Raw genomic sequence first — 22,883 nt, forward strand, 5'->3', positions numbered from 1 at the left:
CAAGTTTTTTTATCGAACCAAAAACAAATTATTTTTGTATCAGTGATATTTTTTTAAAACTCTTTAATACTATGAATTTTAAACTTCTAAAAATATCCAACTGGTTCAAATGTAATAAATTAACTTCAAATACAAATAAAATAAATTTTTTTTACTCACCAAAATTTTTGCAAACTGTTCATCAAGTGCATTTTTATCCATAATATATCTTACATATAAAATAAAAATCATTTCAAAAAATATTTTTCAATATCTACTTTTTTGAGCTAAAATTTAAAAAGAAAAAATTTGATCATCCTAATGTACATGTCTTTATATATTTAAAAATAAATTCTAAAATAATAAAATTAATGTTTAAAATGCTTTAAAATTTTTTTTAAGTGTTCAGTTATGATGAGCTTAGACAATGTAAAATACAAAGTAATACAATTTATTTATTTTTACTAAGTTCAACATACCTGAATTCTTAATCTCTTGAATTAAAAAAATAAATTAAAATTTAGTTGCCTGGCTTATTAAAAAAAAATTGGTTAGTGTTATGTTTGTTGTCAATAATTGTCTGTTTCAAATTTTATAGGGTACTCTGCAAAAGTATAACAGAAGACGCAGGTTTCACAAGGTTTTTAGTCTATTTAGTTTGAGATTTTAGTTGACGTGACAGAACATAGCTTATCTGAAAGTCGGTACTAAAAGTTTTAGTTAGCAAACAATATTTATACTTGTACGAGAACAATTTAAATCTTCTCTAGAAGCATAATATTTATTGTTTTTATTAGTTACCATAAATAGAAGTTTTCTTTTCTTTTTTTCTTTACTGAAGATTGCTATCATAAAATGACAGGTTTATTTTTTCCAATTTTTTCACTTTTTATAAATTAAAAAAAAAAAAAATTTGAGCATTAATGGGACAATTCAACCCATTCTGCGTTTGTTGGGGAAAATGTTTTTTTAGAAAAAAAACATTGAAGCTAAATTTCTTTGATTAAAACACAATAATAAGTGTGTAAACCAAGAAAAAATATATAAACTTAAAAAAAAATTAAACTTTTAAAGTTTAAAAACACGTTAAAGAAATTTATAAAAGTGATTTTTTTAAAATTAAATTCACCTCCTTAAGGCTCCAAAATGGGGCCTTTTTAAAAAAAAAATTTTCATTTTGTTTCTAGCTCTCTTATAAGTCTAAACTTCGAACCTTGTTAAACAAGGCCGCTGAGCAGAGAAACAGGTTAAAGGCATTGAATTTCTAAATTGTTCCAGACGTGTAAGGTGTGTTTGAATCTCAAACCTTTTGAATGTGAGCTTAATATTCTACTATTAATCTATTACCATATTAATTACATCATTATATAGAATTATTAGGTTTGTTGATTGTGTTTGTAAAAGCGCATCTGTTTTAAAGAGTTTAAGATTATACTAAAATGGCTAAAGTCAACTTAAGCCATTTTAGTCTAATAAACCAAGCTGGAATTTTTTTTTTACACTATGTTTTGTTTTTAAAAATGTATTGGAAGTTAGGAGTTTCTTTAAAAATTTGATTTTTTTAAAGCTTCTATTTGAAATTCAGGTATAGATGTCAGTGTTATGCATATTGTTTTTTTTTTTTTTTTGAAATATATTGAAAATTTTCACTATTAAAACATTCCATTAATTTTTTTTATTATTAAAAAACTAAAATTATAAAATAAACTTTAAATGAATAACTTTTATACTTTTAATTTTCATAAATTTGTACACCTATATGATAAAACAATATTGTACACCTATATATACTAAGTATATATAGAGGTGTATAAATAAAATATAAGCACCATTGTTAAATTTAAATATAGTTTAGTGTTGCATAATACAGAATGTGAAGAATATTTTAAAAAGTTGAATTTAAAATTAATTATATAAATTTCTAGAAAATAATTTTAACTTTCAGATAAGTGCTTCAAAATCTAAGTAAAGTTTAAAGTGAGGCGTTAAGTAAAATATAGTGTTAAACTGCTAACTGTTTTAAAAAATATTGTTAAATGAATTGTCCTAATGTGGACAGAATATGTTTATTAATGAAAATGAAATTAACAGTATATATCAAACAAAGAAACATAAACTAACATATAAAATACTAAACAAAATATGTAATATAACTTGCTATAATGGCAAATAATTATTATTTATATGATTTATTATAATTAGGTTTCACACGTTGTTGAAACACATGTGCAGTTAAAAGAAACAAGCCCACACAAAAATCTTCACTTAACAGATAGGCTCGATCATGAATTTCCAAGACCTCCTCCACAGGAAAAGCGCTTACCTTCACGTCAACATTTGAAGGAATCTGCCACAAGCAGTAGGTTTTTATTTGAAAAAAAAATCATCAATCTAACCAAAGCTGAAAGGGTCACTGTAGTTGATTTAAAATTGTTGTCTTATTGTCTGTTATTTAAATTCAGCTATAATTTAAATTGGAAGAATCAGTTATCTTATAATATTTATTAATAATGTTATTTATATAAATAATAATGTTATTTACAAATTTCTAATATGTTTATTTATTCATTCTGCCTTAAAAACAACCTTATTAAGAGATATTAATTGGTAAGATATACTAGCAATAAATCTTTTTATAAGTTTCTATCCTTCAATTAAGAAAAATCTTCTATATAATTAAATTTATGAATGAAAATCTTTGGCAGTACCATGTGAACTTTCAAAGCATTTCTTTTGTTTTCAATTTCAACATAAATCAAATTTAGGTTTACAAAAAAAATATTGGATTAGTCTTTTAAATGCCAGAGACAGCCATACAGAAACAATAAAACATTAAAAGTTTTTGAGCATAATTTACTTTTATCTTTATATGTAACAAACTAAAAATTGTACACTTCTTTTTCAAAATTGTTAAACACAATAACAAATCTAATTTAGTGATCAATTGTTATATGCATGCTGAATCCAGTATTATCTACATAGTGCCGTAAAGCAACTTCTTGTAATGTAGAATTTTGACTTTCAGCTAATTATTCTATTGAAACAATTTTTTGAAACTATAAATTTTTTAATTTTCATTTTAACAAAAATTAAAAAAAGTATTTAGCAATATGTTGTGATAAAGTTCAGTTATCACATTAGAACAAAAAGCAAGTAACATATACTTCTGCTGCTTGGTATCAAAACTCTTGAAAAAATGGTTCATAAATACTTTGTATTAATGGATTAGATATATAGCTAGTTCATAAAAAATTTGTATTTATGAACTAGCAGTAAGCAACAAGTAAACTGGATAATTAATTATTGTGGTACCAAGAAATATATGACTTTAGAAAATTATATAAATGATTCAAATAGTTTAATAAGTTTTTTTTATATAGAATAAAACAAATTGCTTCAGCCAAATGCGTGAAAACTATTTATTTCTGGTTAAACTTGACTTTGAAAAGTATGTATCGATAATTTCAACAATTAATGGTAGTGAATAAGCTAATAGATTAAAACATATTTCTAATTTTATATATGAAAGTTGAAAACCAGAAATAGCCTAATTTAAAGATTTCTAATCATTTTATTGATCATTTAAAGCTTCAAACAATGCAAATTCTTTGTTAATAACTTTTAAAGTATTAAATTGTTAGCTGGTAAAGTTAAACATTGTCAGATAAGTATTCATAAAGCTTATCAACTTTACTTTAAAAATGAATCTTTAGATTCTGGAGCAGTTCCCTTGTTTAAATCACTTAATTGACAATATCCAATTAAGATTAGCAATTTTCAATTGTACCATAAAAGTTCCTATTAAAAGATCTTTTGTTTTTGGATATTAAAGAATTAAGTCTTCAGTAATTTTAACATAACCATTTGAATTGCCTAAATATCTAAAAAGTCTACTGATATCAGAGTTTTTTTTATATTGAAAAGGACCTTTAACATTTTTTTATCTGCAAATATCATGAATTGATTTTGATCAAAGAGTTCCATCTTATCTTCGCATCAAGAATCATTGATTTTTGTTTAATAACTCTTTCAAACGACATTGTTGAGGAATATTATTTTTGGTAAGATGAATAAGTTTTCAATTTTTTTTTTGTCTCACAAAAATTCAATCATACTGTTGATTGGTACCTAATTAATCGCACTGTTATTGTCTAATTTTTTTTTGCCATTCCTCACCTTTATTATCATCAGAGTCTATCAGGTATTATCAGTGTTGAGTTCTTCTGAATGCTTTTTTTTTTTTTTTTTTTCACAAAGAACATCAGCAAGATAAATATCATGGAAATTTTAACAAAGTTTAACAAAGTTGTTAAACAATCAAAAGTTCTTCTAGAAGCTTCAGGTGGATTGAACCTCAAACTACCTGAATAGATTATTGAAGTGATTGTTTAATAACACCCTGATAAGTAAACTATATGTTGATATAGTTTACTTTTCAGCTCTTAATTTAGCAGTATTGTTAAAAATATTATATTTAGAAATAATAATAAGTTATACTAATAGTATATTGATTGAGTATAGTAGTTTATAATAAGAATAATGGTAATTAATTGATTGAATATCAAGAGTTCTAACATTTGTAATTCTTACTTGCATAATTTCATAATTTTATATCTAAGGTGAAGTCACTGAATTAAGCGATGATGCTAAAAGTAATTCTGAAGCAGCTCCCAGGTAACTAAAATTAACACTAGCAGTTTTATACATAAGTTTCCATAATATTATTGTTTAATTCAACAATTACATTGATAAAGAATAAGTATATAGTTCTCCTCCACAGACATTTATCATTGCCTTTTGTTTTTTACCCTTCACTTAATTTCCTTTATTTATTTGATCTTAAACAATTTTACTTTAAAAATCATAAAAAATTTCACAGTATTTTAAAAATAAGGAAGTGATCTGTCTTAGGGTATGATGTGATGTGATGATACTGTGATATATAATAACATCTTATAGTTATTTATTATTTAGTTTTATTTTTTGTTGTTATTATGACTCTTAAATACAAATAAACATAATAATAGATAGTGTTTGTTGCCAAGAAAGATATAATTAAGATAAGATATTGTTTTGCTTACCACACACAGTGTAATACACTGTAAAATGTTTATGTGTGTGTGTGTGTCTATATATATATATATATATATATATATATATATATATATATATATATATATATATATATATATATATATATATATATATATAATATATATATATATATATATATATATATATATATATATATATATATATAATTTTTTTTGCAGATAGCTTGTTCAGTTTTCGGATGTGTGTTTAGGGTAATAATCCTGTTGCATGGTAAACCTTTGCCTGATTAGATGCTTTCCACAGGGTACAACATTTCTACATAATATCTTATAATATCTATTTTTATTAAGAGTTCCATTTGTTTTCATGAGATTACCAACCTTATTAGAAGCAAAACAGCCCCACACAATTACTACGCAATTACTTAGTTTTTCATAGGCTGTTTGTTGCACCAAGATCTGTTGCTTTGTTCAAAAAAAAGAAAATCGAATTCGTTTGTTCAATTAGCTACTTAAATAAATCTAGCCCAAAACCAAGGTCACAGTTTTTAAGTGAAAAGATTTTATTATGAGCAGTATTAAAGTTTGATGTTATTTCTTTGGCTGTAAATTATCTATTTCGTTTTATTTTAGAGTATAGTTGACTTGTTTTAAACCTTTGATGTTTTGTAGAAACGTTCGCTTCTTTTCCTATCTTTATTTGTTCATTGCATTAAAGCCAACAAATAGTATCAATTTTGATTGTATAATTGTATGACTTATAAACAACTTTATAATTTACTATAAATTATTAAATCGTATAAAACTATTAAAATTTTAAGTGACAAACTTTTGTTGGCATTGTGTATGTAAAAATCATTGTTATATGGTCTTTTGATGGATTAAAGTTTGTTTACTAAAGAAATAAGTGGTTTTTGTTTCCTTCAGTTTTAGTATTTTATCTGAAAATGAGTAGCTAATGGCACAAAGTAGTTGCTTCTTTAAGATGAAACACATTGACATAATAATTTTGAGATATATTAGTTTCCTCATTTTTAATTTAAATTGATTACCAACACATGTTGTGTTCATATTATAGAAAATGTTTAAAAAAATATGTTAATAATAAATATATATTAATAAAATACTAAAATTTTCATTTTAATCAAAGTTTCTCCATTTTACTCTATCGTTGAGTCTAATAAAGTTTGGCATGCTGGTCTTCTCCATAAAAGTTGTCCTCGATGGAAAGCACTCTTCTTCATTTCTTGTAACTTCCTCAATGTTCTATCCTTATCCCTATACTCTTTAATTTACATTATTAATCTTCCAGACATTTTCACATCTAAGGTGGCATTGTTCTTTGATGATACTCCATTTATTCTTGTCTTAATAAGAAGTCAACACTATCTAATTGTTTGGAGGGGGCATTTGAGCTTGAAAAGGATCTTACTTCTGCTACAGCATGAGGCTCACAATGGCTTGTGAACTTTAGTTCCGATAAAACTCAATATTTTTCAGCTAGTCTTTATCGCATTAATTTAGATCATCCTATATTTATAGACAGTTATGTACTCGAAGAGCATCTACCCTTTATGTTCTAGGATTAACTATTACTTCCAATCTTTTTTGTAAACCATATATCAAATCCATTGCAAAATTAGCATCTGCTTGACATTTTCCTACTCTGGATTCTATTCTTTATCTCTATAAATCTCAAATCCGTCCTTGTATGGAGTACTGTTGTCATATCTGGGGTGGAGTGTCCAATGATGCTCTTTTTTTTTAAATAAGGTGCAAAAATGCATTGTAAGTATAGTTAAACCTGCTCCTGCAGCCAACCTTCAACTATTATCACATCGTGGTAATGTTGCTTCTCTTTCTTTTTTCTACAAATACTATAATGGGCACTGCATTATAGAGCTAGCATCTCTTGTGCCATCTACTAAAATTCATTCTCGTGTTCTGGTCATTTAGTTAAGTTTCATCTTTTTTCTCTGACTGTTTCTAAATGCTTCAAAAACTCTTATTTGTCTAGTTTTTTTTCTCAAACATCAGTTCTTTGGAATTCGCTTCCTTTATCTTGCTTTCCTGATTCATATAATTTGCAATCTTTCAAGTCATCTGTCAATCGTTATCTTGCTCTATAAACTTTATCTTTCCTCTTCCAGCAAATTCCAACTCTAATAGTATATATGTATATGTATATATGTATATGTATATGTATATGTATATATATATATATATATATATATATATATATGTATATGTATATATATATATATATGTATATGTATATGTATATATATATATATATATATATATATATATATATATATATATATATATATATATATATATAACTCACTGAGTTATTAAATAAATATTGCTCTACTATTTAATAATATTGAGCACTCTTAAACGCACAAGAGTATTTGTATTATTATTATTATACCATAATAATACATTATTTATTTTGTATATATATATACATACATACATACATACATACATACATACAGTATGCAAAAAAAATAATCGTACACTAAAAAAAAATCATAATTTCAAAGATTGCATCAAAAAAATGAGTTGTCCGTTAAAATATTTCAAAGTTTTTTTTAGATATCTTATCAAGTATTGTTTTAAGAATTTATTTGTGTATTGGTGAATTATTTGCTTTTCAAACCTATTGAATTTTACACAATTGATCTAATGATGCATAAAATTGACTGCAAAAAAATTAATCTTACAGTTTAAAAATAATGTTAAATTAATCAAATTCCATGGAAATTAGTATTGAGTGGGGCCTCCTTTAGCCTTGATGACCTCATCTAGATGATTTGGCATTGAGTTGATCAAACTTTGGGTCTCTTCTGTTGTTATTTTATCCCATGCCCTCATTATAGCTTCTTTCAAGTTATCTTTGCGTCCAAATGCTCGTTTACCAATATTTCTGTCCATAAAACACCATCTATTTTCTATTGGATTCAAGTTCAGACTTTGAGATGGCCATTCCAAAACACTGATGTTATTTGTGTCAAAGCATAACTTGATTTTCTCAATTGTTAAGAAGCATAATCTGATTGGAGCCATTGCTAGTGTGGCTGGTAGAGGACGAAAATGCAAGACCACTAGTGCAATTGATCGAAATATCATTAATGTCATCATTAATGTGAAGAAAAATAAATTTATTTTGTCAGCTAAATTAGTTTTAAAAATTCAAGAAGATCATAACATCACAGTGACTCCTCAAACAATCAGCAATTGTATAAGAGAACAAGGATATAGAGGTAGAGTGGTTCGAAATAAACCTTTTTTAGCTTCTAAACAAATAAAACATTGATTGGAATTTGCATCGAAGTACTTAAAAATGCTGATACTGTATTGGAAAAAAATTTTGTGGTCAGATGAGTCAAAATGCAATCTCATCTCATCGGATGGAGTCCAAAAAGTGTGGCGAAAAAAGGAGAAGCTTATAAATTGAGTTGTTTGTGAGGTAGTGTAATGCATGAAGGAGGAAATGTGATGGTTTAGGGTAGTATGTGTTGAAAAGAAGTGGGGAAATTTATATTTATTGATGACAAAATGGATGCTTCAATGTATTGTGAAATTCTCAAAGCTAACTTGCAACTATATACTTAAAAATTAAGAATGGGAAGCGATTTCATACTCCAGCAGGATAACAATCCAAAACATACCGCTAAGAAAATGAAGGTATACATTGACATAAATAACATTAATGTTTTAGAATGGCCATCTCAAAGTCGGGACTTGAATCCAATAGAAAATTGGTGGTGTTTTTTGGACAGAAAAATTGGTAAACAAGCATTTAGACGCAAAGACAACTTGAAAGAATGTATAATGGTTTCATGGGATAATAAAACAACATAAGAGACCCAAAACTTGATCAACTCAATGCCAAATCATCTAGATGAAATCATCAAGGCTAAAGGAAGCCCCACTCGATTATAATTTCCACGGAATTTGATCAATTTATTATTATTTTTAGACTGTACGATTATTTTTTTTGCAGTCAATTTTATGCATCATGAGATCAGTTGTATAAAATTCAAAAGGTTTGAAAAGCATTTAATTCACCAATACAAAAATAAATTTTTAAAACAATACTTGATAAAATATCTATAAAAATTTTTTTAAATATTTTAATGGCAAACTCATTTTTTTGATGCAATCCTTAAAATTATGATTTTTTTTTAAGAGTAAGATTATTTTTTTTTTGCATAGTATATATATATATATATATATATATATATATATATATATATATATATATATATATATATATATATATATATATATATATATATATATGTATATATATATTTATATATATATATGTATATATTTATATATATATATGTATATATTTATATATATATATGTTTAAATATATATATATATATATATATATTTATATATATATATATATTTATATACATATTTATATATATGTATATATATATTTATGTATATATATATATATTTATATATATATATATTTATATATATATATTTATATATATATATATATATTTATATATATATATATTTATATATATATATATTTATATATATATATATTTATATATATATTTATATATATATTTATATATATATATTTATATATATATATATTTATATATATATTTATATATATATTTATATATATATATATTTATTTATATATATATATTTATATATATATATAGAAGGGAGAGTGGGGTCCCATGACACACTTTTGGTTTTTGCTTCGTAATAATTTTTTTAATGCATATTTTTTTTTAGGCAATTGGTTTAATTTATAGAATAAAATTATCCCCACAAAATAAATTCCATAATTTACCAAAATATAACAGGTTAAACTTGTGAGACTAGTTAAAGTAAAATTAGAAATTGTTTTAAGGTACCCGACCCATGGGGTACCTTGATACACATTAGGAGTATCATTAAAAATGTAAATAGAAAGTATAAAACATTGAGAAAAGGCAAATTTTTTATGAAATGTAAACAAATTAATATTTATAACCCAAATAATGCATCCAATGGTCCAAATCATATTTCAGAAGACCAGAAAATATATCGTATCAAGTGTCATTCTTAAGCATTAATAAATAATGACTTTGTATTAAAGTAGGATTTTCTTGTATTAAATTTACATAAATCAACTATAAATATTAAAAGAAATGATTTTTAGAATTGTTTATGTCACAATGGAGTACTATTCTACAGTTTTAGGGCCTCCACAAATGCTGTATCATGTTACCCCATACTTTTTAAGAGAAAATAATCAGGTTTTTTTTTAGAATTAACTTGTTTTTTTAATGATTTTGTTTAATGAAGTAAAAAGCTTATGGATTGTAGGTTGCTAAATAATGTTACTTACCGATAGACACATAGAATAAAATACCTTACAATTTATGAGCTTTAAAAACTAATAAATTACTTTGTCACCAAAAAAAACACAAATTTCCACCCCTCGCATGCCTAATGATGTCAAATGATATGATTTTTTTTCAAAACATAGCTCTAGTAGTAATTTTCACTATATGAAAGTGGTTGTCACAACTCTTAAGATGCCTCCGCAATTACAATGTTTTATGGTGCCTCATGTATTATAGTACCCCATTCTCCCCATATATTTGTGTGTGTGTGTATATATATATATATATATATATATATATATATATATATATATATATATATATATATATATATATATATATATATATATATATGTTAATTTAAATATGGAATAAAAAGGTAAGTTAGTTATATTTTCTCTTCATATTACGATAACTAGGATTTTAAAGCCAATTTTAACCTCTCTAAAAAAATGGGAAAGAAAATATCTAAGGATTCAAAAATGAAGTTGAATGATATTTTTTAATTTATGTTGAATTTGGAATGGTTTGTCTTGAATTTTCACACAAAACACTTTTAGTGATAAATTAATATAAAACTTATTAGTGATCACAGCAATAATGGAGCCCCTGTCACTTGGTCTTCGCCCACTTTTTTAAATTTAAAAATTTTGAAATAATTAAATGTAAAAGATTAAAAATAAATTTATCTTGAAAAAATTAAATAAAAATTTAAATAAAAAAACAGGAATTTTTTAGATTTTTGAAAGAAAAATGAAAAAGGAGCTATGGGTAAAACACACTTGGTTTCATTATGCTGATATAGTGTAGTTGCAGAAATTGGAATAATTATATTATCTAAATTTTAAATAGCAGTTTTTTAATTCCATATTAAGGAATTGCAATAGTTTCAATGTCCATGGTTCCACACCTAGGCGGTGTGAACAGGAATAACCACAAGTTTTGTCATTATCTAGTTTCCATTATGGAAGAGTTAAAGCCATTCTTTACAACCAGATGCCTTTCTATGGATTAACCTGTTTTTCAGATTAAAAATGAGTATTTTTATTGTTACTTTCACTAGGTGGGGTATCATCCAAAGTTTACAAGCTCTTACTACCCTTGCCCACAAGTGACAAATTTACAATATAAAGCTTTACAGTTACAAACATTTTAAACTTATTTTTTAACAAATAGGATGAAAAAAATAAATGTTTTTAAAAGTATTATTTGATATTATTGTTGTTAATAGAAAAGGAAAAACTTTTTTTTACAAGATATAAAGTGAATAATTTAAGAATAAATTTTTTATTTGGTAATATTTTTGTTTCTGCAACACTATGATTGCATACCAACATATATGTAATATGAATGTAACCAATGGAGCCTCCAAGTCATAGTTATAATAGATTGTAAATTGTAGAGCAATTTAATAAAATCAGAAAGAATAGATATCATGAGAAGTATTGAGACTCATTTTAGATTTATAAATAATCTCTATGTTAGAAGGAGGGACATGATAATGAAAGGTTTAGGCATCTTATCTATGTGTAGTAATTATACTGTAGCATATGTAGTAGCGTGGTAGTGAATGTAGTAATTGCTTGCATAACCGAAAGAAAAATGAAAGAAAAATTAACAATATATACTATATATATATAATACACACACACACACACACACACACACACACACACACACACACACACACACACACACACACACACACACACACACACACACACACACACACACACATACATACATAAATAAATTAGAAAAAACATTTATCTAATTTTTTGGTTGTCTTCAACAGCATGTTTCTCTATCAGTAGGTTCATCAGGAAGCTTCCTGATGAAGAAACATGCTGTTGAAGACAACTTAATATTAGATAAGTGTTTTTACTAATTTATTATTGCTCTGTTCTTTAAGAACATTGAGCACTATTTGTAAAATATGCCAACATAATTTATATATATACATATACATATGTATATATATATATATATATATATATATATATATATATATATATATATATATATATATATGTATGTATATATATATATATATATATATATATATATATATATATATATATATATATATATTCTTATTTATTAGCTTTACATTATCACGTTATCGACATCAACAACAACAACAACAGCAAAAGTAGGACTAACAAAATATTAATAGAATTAAATTAACCCTCTTTGTTAACCCTGTCAATACTAATTTACTAACCAGTCTGATTAAGTAAATTCTTAAGTATCAAATTCACAATAGGAAATTTAAAAATTTGTTATTTCAACAGTTTATCTAATTAGCTAAAAATATCAAACTTTAAGTTTAATTGAATTTTATTGATTTTTGATGATTTGTAAAAAAAGATTTTTAACGTTATGTTTTATTAACGAAATTTTTTTTTATCATTTTTGTTTTTATTTTCAGGACAATGATCAAACAAAACACTATTTCAAATATATATCCTAGCCTTGATCATCTCACGTAATTACAGTTATTTTCTATTTAATTTATGCAATTTTCTATTTTATTCAAAAAGAATCTTTTTAATCTTTATTTTAAAATGTTTTTTTATCCAGATCACCAAAGAAGAAGTTTAATACAATTTCCTCTCCTCGTATGGCACGCAAGGAACTGGTATCTATTATTATTTTTAAAATACAATTTTGACATTTTTTAAATTCATTGTATTATTTTTTAAGTTATTCTATTGCAAAATATGTCAATTCGTATCTTTTGGTATTTTTGATGCATTTGCTATTTTAAAGTGGCTTAAAATAAGAAGCAATCATATTAAAGCAATCCAAAAGATCAATTTTGATTCTTCTCACCTTCTATTTTTTAAAGAGAGTTGATAAAAAATATTTTAAATCTGTTTATCTACTGAATTATATTTGGAAAGACAATCTTCCAATATGTTTAACATTCAGTATGATTAAATATGCAAAAGGAAATATCTAAAGACTTCAGTTTTGAGCAATTTGAAAATGCTTAGAACAGCAGCTTCGTATAAGCTTCAAAAAGGATTAGACAAAGATTTTCAGAGCTAATTTTTGACATGAAAACATGCAAGTTTTACCTTAACATAAATGATTGGTTCTCCAAAAGTTTACCTAAACATAAATGATTGGTTTTTGGAAATTTTTCCATAACATAAATGAGTGGTTTTTGGAAAATGCTTAGAACAGCAACTTTATGTTAGCTGCAATAAAGGTTAGACAAAGGTTTGCAGAGTAAATTAATAAATTGCAAATATACAAATTTTACCTTAACATAAATAAATGGTTCTTGGTGGAAAAAAAAGGCTCTTAGTATACTCATAGCATGTTTTTGCTACAAAACTAATATTAGTATAATATTTAATATCATTTATTAGTTGTATTAAAACACTTTGTATCATTAATACTTGTTTTCAATTTATTGGATTCTACTATTTGTATGAGAAGAAAAATTAGATATGAAAACTAAATCCCCGCTTACTTTATGTTGGTGATATTTGTCATTATATACATAATGTCGTCAAAAAGTACAGGTAGTCCATACAACACTTCATAAACAAAATGTTGTTTGTACTTCCTGTGCTTGCGATGATGCCTTCTTACCTTAATTTATGCTTCCTGGTCATCAAAGCGGTACATTTCTCTGTTTAAAGATTAAAAAAAGATAAAATCATCTTGAAGTTATCAATTAAGTTTTAAAAAAAGTTTAAAATGCAACAGAAGTTACTATCAAAACAAGGTGCAGAAAACAAACCTAGAATTGTTTAAATGAATTTTTCCAGTATAATGAAGCATTACTTTATATATTAGTTAGTATTTTTAAATTTTTCCTATTTTTAAATAATTTGGAACTGTTAGTCCATGGAATTTACATTACAAGAAAATTGAACTGGTAAAACAATTAAAACAGTTTTAACTTTATTTATAATTAAGACAAAGACGATAAAATATATAACAGAAATGAAGTTGAAATCTTTAAACTTGAAACAAAAAAATGCATGTCTTTCTAAGCACATTTAGTTTGGAACTAATGCTGAAAAATGTTTGTCAAAAATTATTTTTTCAAATCCTGGCTCAGACTCATTTTTTTTTAAGACATTGTATAAAAATTATTGACTTGTCAGTTTATTAATTTCCTTTTACCATCCAGTTATTAAAATCCTTTTATACAATCAACTCAAGGTTTCAAGACCACAAAGTTTACAGAGAGAATGCTAAAAAAACTTCCAACTTTTTATTTATCACTATAAATATAATGTTTAATCAAGAAGTAATGCAGCTTCAATTAAATATAGAGCTTCCAGCAATAGTTGCTGATGAGAAACCCATACTTCTTGACTATTGTTTTTAGAGGTTAAAAGTGTGTGTAGGTATATATATATATATATATATATATATATATATATATATATATATATATATATATATATTTCTGATGAGTCTTTATTGATGAAACACAGTGTTAAATGAACAAAAAAATTTGTTAGGTGATTTTCTACTACTTTATAATTGCTCTATTTTTTTCAGAACATTGAGCACCTTATTTTGTAGAATATATTTTAAAGTTGTTTACACACCCACACACACATACACACACACACACACACACACACACACACACACACACACACACACACACACACACACACACACACACACACACACACATCTTAGGAAAATGTTTTAATTATAAAAACTTATATTTAGTAGTCCTTATGATAACCTATTAATCAGCATAATAAACTACATTGTTAACAATAAGTGAAGTTTTAATTATTTGTAAACAAGACCATGTTGTGGTTTTCATTTACCAATTATTCAAACACGCTGAAGGGTAAAAGTAAATAAAAAACTTATCAAATTCATTAGTAATTAAAAACACTGAGGGTATTTAAGAAAGAGATATACTGTGCAATCCAGTTCACAAAAACATGTTGTCATTTGCAAACTGCAAGCAAACATTAAAAAAATAGTTAACATACTTTTGATATAAATCCAATGTAAAAAAAAAAGAAAGAAAAAGCTGTACAACAGTGAAAACTCTATTATTAAACTTAAGTGAAATATACAAAAATGAAAGGCCAAGGTATGCAATGGAAAAAAATAAAATTGATAATTATTAGTTTTTAAATCATTTTAAACATTAAAAATCATTCACAAACTAAATAAATGATCATGTTTTACAATTTATTTACAGCATAATTCAGATTTTTTGTTTGATAAAGGAGAATGTTTTTAAAACTTCAAAAAATTTAATGTAAATAATGCAAACAACAAAGCTCTAGAAATGAGCTCTCGCTTCATGATAAATTACTTAACTGCAATCTGTATTTAAAAGTAACAAAAAATTTTGTTACTTTTAAATACAGATTGTATAACTTGAAGAAAAATAAAGTTGGTCAAAAAATGGAATTCTTTATACAAAGTGTATAACTTGAAGGGAAAAAAAATGTTGGTTAAAAAATACAATTCTTTTGATTTTCATAAAATACATATCTATAAAATATATGGGTGGGATTAAAATATTAAGGGGCGAATTGATTCAAATTTACTAAATTGTGAAATTATTTGCAGAAAATACAGCAAATTTGCCACTACAAAAAAGATCACTAAATAGCTTAATTTTCCCCTAAAAAATATTAGTATTTGTCTCACTTTAAGCAACTAAAAGTCTCTATGTTGTTTTTCATTGCTTTTTCTACTGATTTTTGTAATAGCGGAATATAATAATTTACAAATAACAAAAGAAAATAGTGGGGTTTAATACTGAGGTTATATAAGTAGAACTTTGACATTAATATAAATGTTCAAATTAATAAAAAATATAGCGGAAATTGGGGTATTTATGTAAAATACCCCAATGCCCCAACTTCTTTAAAGGTTTTAAAAATATACCCTTTTAAGAGCATCAAAAACTATTGCAGATAATTGGATTTAAAGAAACGTGATACAAGACAGTGCCACGCTGAGCTTTAGTCCACTTTTCATGAAGCAGATTGTAGACTATAGATAGATTTTAGGCTATGGCTATAACTGGATATAATATTATAAGTCTACATTTATTACATAAATATTAAAATGTTTACACTATGTTACATGATGCTCTTGCTTTGTTGCAATGTCAATTTTTTTATTTTCAAATAAATCTGTAAAAAAAAACAGTAATAATTTTCTCTACTTGCCACTCATTAGCCTTAATGAACCTAGAAATATTTAAAAAATGTTTTTTTGGCCCAGGCTAATATATAATTCAGGGGCTATTGTAAACCTGTTTCGACAGCACTGAAAGTATTTGGGTGTGTCCAAATTTAGACATTAAGGACCTTTTACAGCAAGATGCTGGCACATGGGCGGTACTGCTACCTAAATTATTTTCATAGACTAGCCCCTAATATATATATATATATATATATATATATATATATATATAATATATATATATATATATATATATATATATATATATATATATATATATTTATGTATGTATGTATGTATATAACCATTATTTAGTTGCTGTTAGCGGACACACACACAAGGACCTGATTTTATGTGTTATGAATACTTAAAGAAAATAAGCTTTTATATATAGTATTAATCATATACTGCTAGAAGTAAATTGTTTATATGTTGTACTTTTTTTTTATTTCTAGGCTCATTCTTTTGTTACTAAGATTGCAGTAAAATTAGAAGCATGTGGGCCGGTAAATATTCACTTTTTTTTGTTACTAGTGAATTTTAGTATTTTTAATCTTATTTTAGTTTTAATTTATTAGTGCAAAAAAAAAGTTCGATTTGGAAGTTCAGTTGCAAAGTGTAAAGGTGAGAAATAAATTATTTTCTAATTCATATATATAAATCTTTTTGTAAAAGTACTTGTTTGTCTGAAATGCTATAATACAAAATGTTATCAGGAATAATATTCAATTGTTCTTTTTTGTTTTTTTAAACATCAAACTAACTTTTCTTTAGTGTCCTTTTTAACTAGCAACTTTCCTTTAATCATTGTTACCCATTTTTTGTAAATTTTAATATTTTATTCTCTGCAATAAAATAGTTTTTAAAACCACAGTATCATTTGAAGATCTGCTCTAGATATGGCAGCAGTATTTTTTACATGGATGAATAGCATCCAGAGTAAGAAAACAGTGAGCATGATCAAGAGATGCAATCTTAGCAGATGCTAATTTTACAATGGATTGATATAGTTTCCAAGAAAAATTGGAAGTAATAGTTATCCTAGAACATGAAGGGCAGATGACTCATCTAGTACATTACCCTTTATAGATATAGGAAGATATAGATTGTTGCGATAACGATTAGCTGAAAAAATTTGAGTTTTGTTTGAGTTAAAGTTCACCAGTTACTAAGAGCCCCATGCTGTAGCAGAAATGAGATCCTTTTCAAGCTCAAATGTTCCTCCAAGTGATCAGAGAGTTCTGGTTTCTTATCAAGACGAAGAAATAGTAGTATCATCAGCAAACAATGCCACCTTAGATGTGAGAATTTCTGGGAGATTGTAAAAGTAAATTTAAAAAAGTATAAGACCAAGGATAGAACCTTGAGGAACCCCTAAAGTTACAGGAAATGAAGAAAAGTGCTGTGATTTTCTGGAAAGCCATTTGGAAAATTGACTAATTGTGTTAGAGATTAAAAAAGGCAAAAATTGTGGGTTATAACACCTGCAGAGTCACTGACACCAGCCCAAATCCATATAGTGTGATGAGTATTAAAGTCACCAACAACAACCATATTAGCTGAAAGATAAAGAAAGGGCTCGGTCAATTTATCAGATATATCATTGAAAAGAGTGCAGTCTTGTGATGAAGGAGAGCGATATAGAACAAAGAGAAAGACGATAGAGTGAAGTGGTGTTAAATGAAAGCACATAAAAGAATAGTCTTTAGATTCAAACCTAGTTTACTTACAAATGGGTGAATTCTTATGCATGTAAATGCCCAGGCCTAGCATGTGACTATTAGAGTCTTTATGAATTAAAGAAAGATAACCATCAACACTAAGATCACAAGATGAGACAGCTGAACTCAAATTAGACCCACAAAAGGAAGTAGGTCTGTTGAACTCAACAATAAGTTAGACTCAACAGAAGAAAAGTTACTTTAAAGACCTCAAATATTAGTGAATGATAGATTTAGAGAACTTGGTGATAACAATGGTTTTTTGTGTTTTATAGTTTTTGGTACTTTTGTCATCTTTTAAATTGGTTAAAGAATTTTACTGAAAGCTCAGATAGTACTCAATACAATTTAGTTTTAATTTATTGCTGCATGTGTTTTATTGCACACCTTTAGATGTTCACCTTTCACACACATAAAAACTTACTATTACATTAGAATTATTAAACTGTATTATAAAAACGATATTGATAAATCTGTTGTTACATAAAATAAAATTTTAAGATTTTAATTTAAGATTTTTGGAAAAAATGTTACTTTAATAAATAGAATAGCTGATCTGTTCTTTTTTTTTATCTATTTCTAAAAGTAGTATATTAAAAAAAAAAAAAGGAAGAATAAGCAATTAAATCAAGAAACTACTGATTTAATTAATCTATTGCAAAGAAAAGATATAATTGGTGTTTTTAGACTTGATATATTTTTACTAAATTTAATTTGTGTGTTTTATTATACTATATAGTTTTTTAGATTAATATATTAGTGGTATTTTATACTAAATAACTTTATTGGTTTTTAAAATTTTTTTTTGAAGACATAGGTGTGTCTGTCAAATGATATTATTGCTGAAATAGCTCGAAAAAGGTTTATATCCATAAATCTCTTTATCTGTCACAAAGCTTTCATATTCTATACAAGATTTTACCCATATTAGATGATTTATCAATTCAAAAATTAGTAAATCATTTTTGTGCTGTGTTTCTAATTATTCATTTTTTCTACCTGAGATGGGGCGGTAGTTAAACTACTTCAAGAAATAACTGAGTGTAAAAGATGTTGGCAAACATAACTAATTACAAGTCTCTTCTATATTTTCCTTGAATAAATTTGGATTGGATTCAATAATAAATACATTTTAAAGCAATACAGCACTTTTGGCTTGAATCTTGCATGATGAAATCGACCAGGAATACTAAATTTGAACCTTTTTTTTTGAGAAACTACTATCAAAGATATTTCAGCTATTTCATGATAATATTTTTAAATTTACCATCCTAAAATTAAAAGATATGGTTTTAAAATATTATGATCATATAAATTGATTGTTTAAATTGTTTTTAATAAGTAACTACAAACAATGCAGTTGTATCTACCCTTTTTGAAAATCTTATTATCCATTATATCTCTGTACTATTCATCTTTAAGATCATTTAATTTTCCAAGTTCCTGTTAAAGTTGAACTCCACTTTAACAGAACTGTATCTTTTACAAGATCATTTCAGACTAACTTCAAGTTTTTATTGAACTTATTGTCTGTACCTGGATATATCTTGTTAAAGTGGATAATATCTATTTCTAAAACATGAAATCTACTGTCAAAAAAAAGTAGAGAAAATATGCTATTCTCTTATATAACTTCTTTGCACTTTAGAAGTAATATCAGAGTAGATACACTGTATATGATGAGTGATGGCCTAAAGAATCTATTAGAGTCTGAGCTGCCTTGAACTGCTTTTATTGAGCATCTAACTCAATACCAGGAATACCTAGCAGCTCAGTTTTCCCATTCACTTTCACAAGTACAGCTAATCTATTTCATGTAACTGAAGTTTTATCTGTATATTCTCTAAATAATTCTCTGTGAACAGAAATCATCTTATGTGCAGAATTAGTCATCTTTTATATGCTAAGTTTTTGAGCTTCTGAACTTCTACACCTTCTGAACTTCTACACCTCGAAGAGATAATGCTTTGAACACATGTAATAGTAGTGTGCTGGTTGACAGAAAGTCAACCAGCACACTTCTAATTTAAAATATGGAACAACAAATTCCTTTCAAAATATGAAGCGAAGATTGAGATTCAGGCCCAATCAGACTTGTTAAAATTGTATCACTACCAATTTTTTTGAAGACTGGTTTACCAAGAAGTTTTCTGGTATTAGAGTCAAAAGCAACTTATCTGCCATTTCTTTCTTTAATGCATTTATCATCAAACAATGTTTACTAAACAAGACAAACAGGATGACTTCTTTTGACAAGTACCATTGATGATAAGGGAGCTTCTTAATCACAACATCACCAATATCTTTGTCAACATCTCTAAAATCAAACATGTAATAAACTGGAAGTTGTTTATAGGTGCATCAGCTCCACAGGATGCTTTTATCTATGCCGGAAAGTACAAATAAGTTAAAAAGCCATTAATTCTTATAAGTTTTGCAACTGTATCTATTTAAAAAACATTCATTTTTCCAGCATATATGTTGTTGGTCATCCATCGTTCCTAATGCATAGCCACCCAAGATTATCAGAGTGTTTTCAGCAGATTTACAATAATCATCTCAATAAAGCAATATTTATTTCAGCTTTGGTTTAAGGTATTTTATCATGCTCGTCCATGTAGGCTCTTCCTGTTGTTGGTCAAATAGAAGTTGTTATCTCGTTTTTTCAAAATTTAATTAATTCTTTCATAAAACAGTGCCAAAACTTTAGCTGTACAATTAGAAGCAACTGAAAACAAATCAAAACCTTTTTTGAATAATGCTTCTTTGCCTAATGTTATTCTAAAAACATAAAAGATAAAAAGAATTAATGAATTATACTCAAAAAATGGGACGCATGTTCAGAGGCTTTTAGGGACTTCAGAATCACTTATCTAAAATAGAGTGGCTTTTTAAACAACATTTTTGAAAAAAACCTGTTTCTACCCCTTTACTTTGTTCTATATAATATTAAAACACTAGGTTTAAAATTTTTTTGAACAAAAAATTATTTTAGGGGTAGCTCAAGACCCTTAAAAGTTTGACTGGTCCCTAAAATTTTGAAAATAAAAGTTCTTCTAAAGTATGTCAACCTGGTACTCAAAAGAAGCGAAATTATCTAAAAACTTTAAAAATAATGATGAATTTACAAAAAAATAACTTTTTTTTTAAATAAATGCATAAAAACTATTGTTTTTAAGCTGGAAAAAAAAAACATCATTATTTTCAAGTTTTAAAAAAATAGTTTTTTTAAACATGCTTTTTTTGTAAAGTAATTACTGTTTTTGAAGTTTTTATATAATTTCGCTTCTTTTGAGTACCAGGTTGACATACTTTAGAAGAACTTTTATTTTCAAAATTTTAGGGACCAGTCAAATTTTTAAGGGTCTTGAGCTACCCCTAAAATAATTTTTTGTTCAAAAAAATTTTAAACCTAGTGTTTTAGTATTATATAAAACAAAGTAAAAGGGTAGGAACAGGTTTTTTTCAAAAATGTTGTTTTAAGAGCCACCCTAATCTAAAATCTGTAAAAATTATTTTTAAACATAATGATAGTATAATGAGTAAAGCTTCAATTTGGGTGGCTCTGAGTTTGATAATATTTTATGGACAACCCTCTCACACACACCTACTTTTTATTGTGCAAGTTAAGATTGCAGTTAAACATGTTTTTGCTGATATTTTAATGTCCAATTCTCAGAAATAAGTTTTAAAAAAGAAGGAAACAAAGAAAAATACTTTTCTTTGTTTCTTTATTCTGATTACAAGTATATTAATATATAAACTGATAACAAAATAAATGTGTAATTATAAAAATAATTACACATTTATTTTGTAATCAGTTTATATATTAATATAGTTATTGAAAGTATATAATTTATTTATATAGTCAATTATTTTAATAATTAATTTCTATAAAATATAATTGATTTTTCTTTAGAATGCAAAGTTGTCTGCCATCTTGAATGTAAAGATGATGTTCCTTTACCTTGTCTTCCAAGTAGCAATACACCTGGAAGTAAAAAGCAGAAGGTATATGTTTCATAATTGAAAATATTATTTAAATACACTTCTGTAATCAATATTTTTTGAATAGTTCTATCTTGTATTTGTTAACAGGGAAGCATTATACTTTTTATAATTATCTTACAGTTTACAATTTTTCTTAATGAGCATGAGTCCCCCATGAGCCATTTCTATAAATAAAGTTATTCTTTTTTTTTTTTCATCTAATTTTTATAACTTCAATTATTATCATAAGAACGTTTCAATTTTTAAAAGTTTGTTTTAAGAAATAAAACTCAAATAAGTTTTTCAATTTACAGTATAAATTTTGACTATGCTAGTGGAGTGGTGTAGTTATGATAGAGCACTTATTTTGTAAGTGAGAAGTTCTCAGTTTGATTCCTATCTCTTGGTTTTAGGGTAGTAACACACTCAACTTGTTTTTCAATTGACTGTATTGCCCTCAAAATAAATGAGTAGCCTAATTTGATGGTAGTGATCCCTTAGCCTAAAGGCAAATGAAAAAACTTGTTACAGTGAACTAGACCTTTCAGTGCTAATAA

The 22,883-nt window shown here is 25.8% G+C and overlaps 1 protein-coding gene across 4 annotated transcripts in view; it reads left to right on the plus strand.

Moving 5' to 3' along the window:
* The window catches only part of LOC101241756 (rac GTPase-activating protein 1), a 65,316-nt gene that overhangs the window by 36,354 nt on the left and 6,079 nt on the right, over positions 1-22,883 (plus strand). Inside the window, exons 10-18 of one of the 4 annotated variants that reach the window (XM_065810498.1) lie at positions 578-619; positions 2,182-2,338; positions 4,599-4,653; positions 12,519-12,566; positions 12,846-12,902; positions 12,998-13,055; positions 17,071-17,121; positions 17,194-17,239; positions 22,256-22,347. In XM_065810498.1, the coding sequence (XP_065666570.1) occupies positions 578-619; positions 2,182-2,338; positions 4,599-4,653; positions 12,519-12,566; positions 12,846-12,902; positions 12,998-13,055; positions 17,071-17,121; positions 17,194-17,239; positions 22,256-22,347 (606 nt within the window). The remainder of the gene's footprint in view (positions 1-577; positions 620-2,181; positions 2,339-4,598; positions 4,654-12,518; positions 12,567-12,845; positions 12,903-12,997; positions 13,056-17,070; positions 17,122-17,193; positions 17,240-22,255; positions 22,348-22,883) is intronic. The other 3 variants (XM_065810499.1, XM_065810500.1, XM_065810501.1) reach the window with 3 other exon arrangements.

This window comes from Hydra vulgaris, chromosome 11 (assembly GCF_038396675.1).
Source record: "Hydra vulgaris chromosome 11, alternate assembly HydraT2T_AEP".
NCBI lineage: Eukaryota > Metazoa > Cnidaria > Hydrozoa > Anthoathecata > Hydridae > Hydra > Hydra vulgaris.